Source organism: Poecilia reticulata, chromosome 17, assembly GCF_904066995.2.
Source record: "Poecilia reticulata chromosome 17, P_reticulata-male-v2, whole genome shotgun sequence".
Classification (NCBI taxonomy): domain Eukaryota; kingdom Metazoa; phylum Chordata; class Actinopteri; order Cyprinodontiformes; family Poeciliidae; genus Poecilia; species Poecilia reticulata.
Window position 1 is genome coordinate 3,906,781 of NC_088846.1, and position 10,139 is coordinate 3,916,919.

Below are 10,139 nucleotides of genomic sequence, written 5' to 3' on the forward strand. Positions count from 1 at the left end.
CTGGAATTAAAGTTGCAGATATTTTGCCCTTCATCTTGAACGAGTTTGCATGCAACTCTGCCCCAGTCAGTTCTGGCCAGCTTCCATCCCCACAGCATGATGTCATCACCACCATGTTTTACTGGAATAAATGGACAAAAACTGCTTTGTACTCATCTAATCATCGCTCCTTTTTTCACATGTTTGCCTTGTGTTTGGAAGCAAGGTGTTGCTTTGCCACTTCTCAATAAATGCTAGACGTGTAGATTGGATCTTATAGCCAACAGATTCTCCCACTGGAGTTGTGGGTCAGTGCAGCTCCCCCAGAGTTGCTTCAGTCCTTTTAGCTGCTTCAGTTCCCTAACAAACCTCTAAAGATTTTCATAGAACAACTGAATTCATATTATTACACGAGTAAACTGTTTGCCTATGCTGTGTCAATTTATTTGCTTTTTATATTGTTCATTTCTTGCTAGGGATGCACAATATATCGGCTTTACATTGGTATCGGCTGAGGCTAGAAATTTTTTTCACATATTGGCAAAATAGGTAGAACCAGGTTGTTATTAACGACCGGTGTGTATTTCCGTTTTGTGCGTGTTTTAGAAGTGTGAGGAGAGGGGGAGCGGTCGTGTGTTTTATGCTTTGTGTTTTTCAGTCATGTGACGGTCATAGTGATGTAGTGCAGGATTGTGATGTGCTTCACAGCGAAGTGATGTCAGCGATGGGGTTGCTTTTAATCAATCAATCAAGTTGATTTGTACAGCACATTTCAGCAACAAAGTGCTTAACATTGTAAAAACATTTTAAAAATATATATATATATAAACATCATAAACACACCAAAAAGTCACCAGTTGAGGCAGACATCACATTTTGTCACATGCCATTGATAAAATAATTATTACACATCAAATCTGTTGGTCAATGTTCCATTTATTACGGTTCAAAAGCAGCTCTAAGCAGGTGGGGTTTAAGCTTTGCTTTAAAGGAACTCAGTGTTTCGGCTGTTTTGCAGTTTTCTTGAAGTTTGCTCCAGATTTGTGGCACATAGAAGCTGAATGCAGCTTCTCTGTGTTTGGTTCTGGTTCTGGGGACACAGACACAAGTACCAGTAGGTGCTTCTACACGGTGTCGAGAGGGTAGGTGGATATAAATATATATATTTAAAAATACATGACATTGGTAAATATCAGTTATCGGGGTATTAATATCCGATGTCGATATCGGCCCACATTTTCACTTTAGCACAGTGGTGCTACTTCACAGGTTAGCACCACTTAGTTCCTGTTCTATCAAAAAAAATCCACATTAAAAAAACCCTTAAGGTTTGTTTTTGCGGGTCAGAGGTCATCAATGCGTTTATGAGATACTGTCTGCTGGACACCGCAGGTGCAGCCAAGATGGTCACCGTTTCTACAAGTTCAAATCAAGACAACAGATCACGACAACAGTGCAGCAGCAACAGCTGCTGCTGCAGTCTGCTTCTTGTAAACATTCACACACATGCGGTGCAAACGCTGCAGCCTCAGGTGTATTTAAAACTACTAAGAGCCCCCTACATACACACACACACACACACACACCCCACACTGTCTCAAGGCCCAAAAAGGGGTTCGAGGTTGAGCCTGAGAAAATAACCTTATGGCTTCACTCAGTGCAGAGGGCTTTATTTAACCCCGAGAGCGCATGATCCGCACCTCAGACAGAGGCAGACAGCTGCAGCAAAAAGGGAAAGCATTTATATATACATATATAAAAAAACAGAAAGCCATACCACCACTGCACTCACTCCCAGGCTGCCATCACTGCAACCGGGCCTCTGCTTCAATCACATACCCCCTTTAATAGTCAGAGAGCGAGAATCAGGCCTGTGGTGGAGGCGGGTGGTGGTGGGGTGGGTAGGGGGGGATGAAGGGGACACAAGTGAGAAGCCTGTGGCAGCACTGATAGCGTCCTATCGACTCTGCCTTTGGTTTCCTGTTCTGAGTCAGTGTGTAACCCGGGTCTAGCATGTTGTCACACTGCACTGTCCCTGTAAGGGCTGAAAATAATCAGAGACTCACATTTACTGTACTCACATAGTCACTCAAATGCATCATCAAACCTTTGGAAGACTGGGAGAAGGAGAAGGAGAAGGTGGGGTTCAAAGCTTTTAGTCTTGTTTGTCTTTTGATTGGTAAAAAAAAAAAAAAAAAAGTGTGACCCTCTTATTAGAGGACGAGGTGAGAGTTTGGCCATAAAATTCAAATGCAGGCAAAAAGTTTTTCAGTTGTTTCCTCTTTTATTTTATTTTTTATTTTTCACAAAAAAAGGGGGTCAAGTAAAGAAATCATAAAAAATAAAAAAGTTAATTTTCTTATAAAAGTCTATTCGTAAAATTTGAGCATGAAGTGTCAAACAGGGAATGAAGCTATCCCCCACCCTGCCTCCCCCTTTAGCCCCCTTAAAGAAGAGGGAAGTCCAGTTTTAAAAGGCAACATGATTTATTTCAGTTCAATGCATATGCAGAACGATTCGAGCTCCACTGCCTTCTTTTATCAAAGCATGAATCAGTGTTTCTGTGTTTCTGTCATGGCTGACTAACAGGAAAATTAATTTCTGAGGGGAGGGGGAAGAAAACAAGAATGTGTGTGAAAGAGAGAGAGTAAATAGGCGTCAGAGTCAGTGAAGTGTGGTTCTTTTAGAAGAAAGTCGCTTGTGGTGACTTTCTGCAGTTTTGGGGAGCATTTAGACACAGACACACACACACACACACACACACAGGCACCCATACAAACACTAGGACAGAGTGTGTCCTCAGAACTGGGACATGGTGGCTGCAGTATCACGGCTCTGTGAGTATCAGACATGTGTTTCAGCTTCATGCCTATCTGCCTTCTGATTGCACTTCTCTCACTTGATGCAGCTGCTGCAAACAAACTCTGCTCCCACAACAAGCTGCAGCAAACACAAAAAGAAAATCGATGCTGCTTTGCTTTTTCAAACTGACCTTAAACAGTTTCCAGAGGCTTTGCAATGATTTGGATTCACAGTCTGACAGATTTCTGCTGAAAATGTCTTCATGTGATTCAACCTGTGCTCACCATTCCATACGGTTCTTAAACTCCCCTTCCTGCTCCGCGGGCCGCCTGACTGGGCCTCAACCCGGCCCGGCCCGGCCCGGCTCGGTTCGGCCCGGCCCGACAAGGCAGCGCAGGCTTTAATGATGTAAAACAATAAGGCTGAAGTCAGTGCAGGTAAGCTGAAGCAGTGAGGCTGTAAAGCGATAGCCGCGCTCCCCACCAGCAGGCTGTCGTGCATCTCATTAACCGGATCACTTTTCAGCCGGGCCAACAGGCGGGTCATTATCCATCAGAACCGAGCCCGGTCCGGCCTGACCGGCGACAACAAACACGCTTTTAGAGACGTTGGACTTCTTCTATGACGAGACAGAAATGTGTACATTTTAGGGAGTTTTATTTCTGTGTTGTTCTGATGGAACTCTAAAGGTCTGATAAAAAAATTTAAAAATAAAAAAAGAGAGAGAGAAAGAAAAATAAGAAGCACATCCTGATTCTTCTCGGATTCCTTTTAAACGAGCCGTGAGGTCAACCATGAATCCATATAAAAAAAATAAAAAAACAAAACAAAAACAGCTGATTGGATTCTGTAGAGGGATGGATCCAGAATAGTTTTAGCTTTCAACTTCCAATATAACAGATATTAGTTTAATACTGTATATTAATTAAAAAGCACATCAGCTTAAAATGTGTTTACGGTTTTCTAAGGAGTTATTTATTTATTTTCATTTCTTCTCGTGTTTGCAAATATGTTTTATTGTGAACATTTCCGTCATTTAGTTTGTCCTCCAAACAGGATTCGGCTGTTTAAACCACCATGTTGACAACAGGCTTTGTGTTGTATTTATTATCGATCATTTCTTTAAAATACCGCAAAATTCCGCTAACGTTTTAATTTAAATCTTGGTCTGGTGTGAGGGACAGACATTCAACAGGGGGCACGATAGCAGGACAACAATAAACATATTGATGGACATTTTAAAAACAATAACATATTTCACCTGAACTGCGCATGTCATAACGTGGACATTCAGTTCCAGCTTTGCTCTTGTCTACAAACTATACATTTCAGATTAATTACAAACATAAATATATAGAATATATTGTATTCTATTTTAAAATCCTTTGTTTGCTTGTTTAATCCACTAATTAAAATAATAAAACACTCATCGATATGATGTCCAACTCATCTTCCTCGGAGTGGACACACCATCTATAGAGGACAGAAAGTATCAAAGGACATAATAACTAATGTAACTCCCGGTGGACAGCGGGGCAGAAAGCGGGTGTGTGTAGGAGGGGGGTCCGCCACGCTTTTGGCATCCTGCCCCCTGGTGACATCTGGTGAACTGCACCGCTTGTTTCTGAGCATGCGTAATGAGGGGCCAGAAATCCCAAACGCCGTCTCGCCTGACAAGCAGCGGTGTTCCAATCTGTCCAGAGAGACGCTCCGAGCCGCTTGGCGAGAGAGGAAGAGCCGAGGAGCTTCAAGAGTCCCGCATCATGCCGAGGTCCTTCCTGGTGAAGAGCAAACGGGCCCACAGCTACCACCAGCCCCGCTGCCCGGACGATGGCTACTCCAGGCTGGACACTCTCCTGGCACACGTACGCGCAGGTGGGTACATGTCTGCTTAATTATCAATGGGAACTGTAGCATAGGAGCGAGTTTTCTTTTTGTTTGCTTGCTTGTTTGTTTTTGCTTGTCAGTGGAAATGATTCAAATAAAAGATGCGTTTCCCCGCGCTGTCAGCAGCCAGCAGGTCTCAGGGGGAGTTCGCAACCAAACTGGAGCCCGAGGAGAGCCTGAGCGCCGGCAGGGAGTCCCCGGGGTCGAGCCGGCGGTCCGGGGGGTCGCTGTCCTCCAGCTCCCCGCTGAGCTGCGGCGGCAGCGGGTGTGAGCCCCACTCCGACTGTGATTTCTGGCGTCCGCCGTCTCCGTCTTCCTCACCAGGTCTGCGACAAACTCATCTTATCCGGAAAAGTTGAAAAGTTTGTTGGAATTTCTGCCGACGGGGAACTGAACGAGTTTTGATCAAATAAGTTCCTAATATTTTCATTCATATTAATCGTTTTTATTTCCTGACTTGTATTATTATTATTAATATTATTATTATTATTATTATTATTATTATTATTATTATTATTTTATTATTAAATTTGAAACGACAATTGATAAAGATTGAGGCACAAATGATAAAACAAAAATGATTAAACCAAACTAATTTCTTTCTTACTCTGATTCTTGAATATTTATGTCAGAAACAATGATCTATATCTCCAAGTTATTGAAATGAAATCTCCTAAATGCCCCCTCTACCCCTTCCGCCCCCTAGACTCGGAGAAATGCCCCACACCCGCAGCGGAGGACGCCCCCTTCAACATCCCGCTCCTTCCTTACTCCTGGTCGGCGTACTCCGGCGCAGATCTGAGGCATCTGGTTCAGGGGCCCTACCAGCGCCAGCGGCATATCCGGGGCCACGGGGGGTCCCATTCACCCGCAGCGGGGATCTACGGGACAGAGCAATGCGGCGGCGGCGGCGGCAGTGAGCGCGTTTACCCGCAGCGGGGCCTCGGGTCCGGCTGTTACCAGGAGTATTCCCCGTGCGCGGCCCGCGGGATCTACAGGATGCGGGTCGGGGGCGAGCTGTACGCTGAGGCCAAGCAGAAGGAAATCAAATCTGAGGAAGTCTTTCTGCACTCTAACCTGGAGGAAAACGGATCCTACAAGTGCATCAAATGCTGCAAGGTGGCGCTTTACTTTAAAGACAAATCCTGTTTTAATCTGGGGATGGCCAGATTTCTTACACATTTAATTTAAATAAATGAAAAAATATATAATTTTAAACATATTATATATCCCACCCCCATACGTTTCTAATTTTATTGTGTTTTATTACCCAAAGGTTTTCTCCACGCCCCACGGCCTGGAGGTTCATGTCCGGCGCTCACACAGCGGGACGCGGCCTTTTGAGTGCGGGATCTGCGGGAAAACCTTCGGACATGCAGTGAGCCTGGATCAGCACCGAGCTGTTCACTCCCAGGTACCAGCCTCAGTCTGAAACCATCCAGGAAGACGACGCTCAGGGGCCTTTGAGGGCCCACGTGGTCAGAATTTATGCAAAAGGCCCTGATGAATATATATAGTAAATTGCTATTTACTAATTGCTATTAGTAAATAGCAATTCATATCGGTGGAGTAAATTCAAATATAATCAAAAAGTTCATTTATTTCAGTAATTTAACTCATGCAACTCATATATAAAAACATGGGACAGAGTGACCAATTTGAAGCGTTTTAAATTAATTTTGACGATTATGGCTTATAGTTCATAAAATTCCGAGCTAATTTCTCTAAAATAGAAAAAACATTTATACAGAAATCTGGACTTACCAGAAATACTAAAGATTTGGAATCAGTCAGAGCTCCTTTTGCATAAATTCCTGCAGGAATGCGGTGTGGCATGGAGGTGAAGCGCTAATGGCTCCTTCAGCTCTCTGAGCTCATCTTCTGTCTTTACTGTTACTTAGTCAAATCACAGCAACATCAGAGTTATTGAAGCAGCTTTTGGTGCCTTTGGCAGTAATTAGGCACCAAGTCCAGCTGGAAAATAACCTCAGAATCTCCATAGAGCCGGTCAGCAGGTGGAAGAATGAAGAGCTCTGGAATTTCAGATAACCTGGCTCTCCAAATCATCTCCAGCTGCTTCCGTCATTTTTTTAAAAACGCTCATTAGAGAAGGTTGAAAAGACGAAAGCAGCAAAATTCAAAAGTATTTCCCCAATTTCACACACACACACACACACACACACACACACACACACACACACGCACATCAACATTATTTGGGGATTCATTCCAAACCGGTGGATGGAAACACGCCTAACTTGCATTTTCTATTTTCTATATTCCTTTTTTTTATTTTTGCCATTTTAAAAGTTCGTTTGCAATTCACGATAATTGGATGAAAAACATAACTAATGATTGGAAACAAAAAAGCTGGACCTCAAGCAACATGGATTCTGTTCATGTTGCTTCTGCTCATGACTCTTCCTCCAGACTCTGGAGCTTTGGTTTCTAAATGCAATGGAAACTTTACTCCTGTTATCCGGCTCAGATGCTTCTCACCTCTGTGGTTCAGGAGCAGCTACACACAAACTTCACTAACCCCTGAAAGCGTTTAGCCTCTCCATGTTCTCAAGGCAGGAGTTTGACCCGTTTACATGTAAATCCTTTCCTACCAAAGTTTTTCCTTCCACTCAACTTTACAAGACAATAATCGGATACAGCTGTTGGTGAATATTTTGTGGCTAACCCGTGGACACCTGTCAGGTCATCAGTCTTCTTCAGGATTATGTCTTAACATAATCATAAAATGATTTTATTGGTACTGGCTTAAGCCATAATCATCAAAAATGACAGGAAATAACACAAAATATACTACTGTGTGTATAAAGAATTGCTATTTGAACAGAATTACTGAGATACCAACCTGATGACTAAATTCAGATTTATTGAGTAGAGCTGCCTCCAGAAATACTGATGAGACCAACAAAAAGCCCAAACATCAATCTTACCAAGTATTTATATTTTCTGTGTAAATATCTTAACACTCTGAAATAAGACAAAACTAACTTTCAAGTAACTTTTCAGTAACATTTAGCTGTTTTTTTCTTTTTAAAAAGCCATAAATTCCTTAATATTGATTTTTTTTTTTTAAACTACCAGTTTCACTGGCAGATTTTTTCCACTTATAGCAAAAATATATTGTTTTATGTATGTTTTAACTTGAGAAGGGTATTTTTTGCTCTGTATGTGATGAATATTAGAATATAATTTCTCTAAACGATTGGTGACGTGATTTTTTGAACAGGAAAGGAGCTTCAGCTGTAAAATCTGCGGGAAGAGCTTTAAGCGTTCCTCCACCCTCTCCACCCACCTGCTCATCCACTCAGACACTCGGCCCTATCCCTGCCAGTACTGCGGCAAGAGGTTCCACCAGAAGTCCGACATGAAAAAGCACACTTTCATCCACACAGGTGAGACAGACGAGCCACATATATACAGTACACACATACATATATGTGGGAATAACATGATGGGATTCATCTCCTCCTTCCAACGTGATCGAACGTTTCAACCGTTTGTTCCCCTCTGCAGGCGAGAAGCCACACAAGTGCCAGGTGTGTGGGAAGGCTTTCAGTCAGAGCTCCAACCTGATCACCCACAGCAGGAAGCACACAGGCTTCAAGCCGTTTGGCTGCGACCTCTGTGGGAAAGGCTTCCAGAGGAAGGTGGACCTGCGGAGGCACAAGGAGACGCAGCACGGACTGAAATGAGCTGATTTCCTCAGATTTCCACTGAGCATGGGCCGACGTTTTCGTTTCCTGTTCTGAACTGCTGTTTTTTTTTTTCTTACTATTTAACTGATATTTATCATTTGTTTTCACAATTATTACAAAAAGGGAGCTAAATGATACATTTCCAAGATTGAACATTTGGATCAGCTTTATAAAATGTCTTCTATTTGTTTATATAAACATGGATTAAATGTTAACTTAAAGGTCTCATATGCTGATTTCCTATCCCCCCCAACCCCACACATCCACTGTGGCTCCCCACACGGGGTGCCATCCTTTCATGGGGTGGCACAAAAATAAAGAATTATTTATATGAGCTGTAACCCTGCAACAATTAGCAAACATCTGGTGGAGTTGCACATCTGATGAGCTCATTAAAGCAGCTACTTCTCAGAGCAGAGATGGAAAAGGGTTAATAGAGGAACCATGTTGTGATGACTTCCTGTCAGAAAGAGCAGCAGTTTCTTAAAGAGACAGAGGCCCAATTTCAAGGTGTTCAATTACAAAGTCATATTTGATATGCAGCAGTTTTATAACAACTGAAGGTACCATAGTTACATGATTGTGTCATAAAATTGCACTGTGTGGCAGGAAAACACATAATAAACAGAACCTGTCTGACACCATCACGTAGGGCGAAACGTCTCAAAACACAACCTCATGCCCTGGAATAGAGATGAAAACCAAAATCTCATCAAAATGTTCTGTGGTGTTCGTCCTGTTTCATCTGGAGTTAAAGTAAGACTGCACTTCAGGAAATCGTCATAGCAACAGTCACACGCGGTGTTGGTGGGATGATAGTTTGGGCTGCTTTGCTTCTCCAGGACCTGAACCACTTGTCTTAACTGATGGAACTAAAATACTGAGGGTTTTTTTTCCCTGCCATCAGGTCATGACCTTAAACAGAAGCATACTTGGACTATGCTGCAGAACCAATGAGCTGATGGATGGGAAAAAAACAAAACATTTCTATGAATATGAGCGGGACAAAATTCCCCTTCATCCAGGTAAAAGAATCATTACCAAGTTTCAGGCAGGTTGGTTTGGACTGTTTTTTTTGTCTGTACTAAAAAAAAAATAATCTGAAAACTGCATTTTCCATTTATTAAAAATTCAAATGCATTTCAAATCTGATGATTTCAAACATTTATGTGAACACTTAAGTTATCTTTTCACATCACTGCATATCTGGAGGGGCAGAAGAGTGGGCCCAATTCACACAAGATCCACCTGAGAGTATCAGTGCTGTGCTCCTCTCTGCGTCGCTCCGCTGATTTTTCTGAGCGTCAAGAAAAACAAGAAGCTCTATGTGAAGTCATGCAGACCATCAATCACAAACCCCCAATCTGCATGGCAGCTCAGAGCTCGTATCTCACATATTGAAGCAGAGGAACGTTTCGCAGCGTGCGCCATCTGGCCAAAAATAAATATTCTCAGGCAAAGTAATCATTCAAGTCCCCATATAACAAATGACAATGGGGGGGGAGGCCATAAAAGGCAACGTAAAGGAAGTCTGCAGGATTTGAGCAACTTTTATTACAGTAGTAGAGCCTCTAACTGCAGCAATAAGCGGCTGTGTGGACAGGCTGCTTTCACTGGGGAAAAGCTGGGTGTGATTTTTAGTTGCCTCTGCCTTGGTTAAATATTGAAGCCTCAAGGATGTGATTTGCACATAGTTGGCCACAGATTGTGCACATAATCCGGCTCCGCGTCACATACGAGCAGACACGTCGAAAAACC

General features: G+C 42.8%; 1 protein-coding gene across 3 annotated transcripts; it reads left to right on the forward strand.

The window, feature by feature from the left end:
• Positions 1-2,577: 2,577 nt before the first annotated feature.
• On the forward strand, positions 2,578-8,606 carry gfi1aa (growth factor independent 1A transcription repressor a). 3 transcript variants are annotated; one of them, XM_017309851.2, is made up of 7 exons: positions 2,578-2,816; positions 4,483-4,656; positions 4,792-4,992; positions 5,375-5,787; positions 5,945-6,082; positions 7,913-8,078; positions 8,200-8,606. In XM_017309851.2, the coding sequence occupies exons 2-7, from the start codon at positions 4,545-4,547 to the stop codon at positions 8,376-8,378; spliced, it is 1,209 nt and encodes a 402-aa protein (XP_017165340.1). In that variant the 5' UTR covers positions 2,578-2,816; positions 4,483-4,544; the 3' UTR covers positions 8,379-8,606. The 3 variants fall into 3 exon arrangements, with proteins under 3 accessions (XP_017165340.1, XP_008431588.1, XP_017165339.1); XM_008433366.3 differs by lacking the exon at positions 2,578-2,816 and having other exon boundaries at positions 4,150-4,656; XM_017309850.2 differs by lacking the exon at positions 2,578-2,816 and having other exon boundaries at positions 4,161-4,656; positions 4,795-4,992.
• The last annotated feature ends 1,533 nt before the right edge of the window (positions 8,607-10,139 follow it).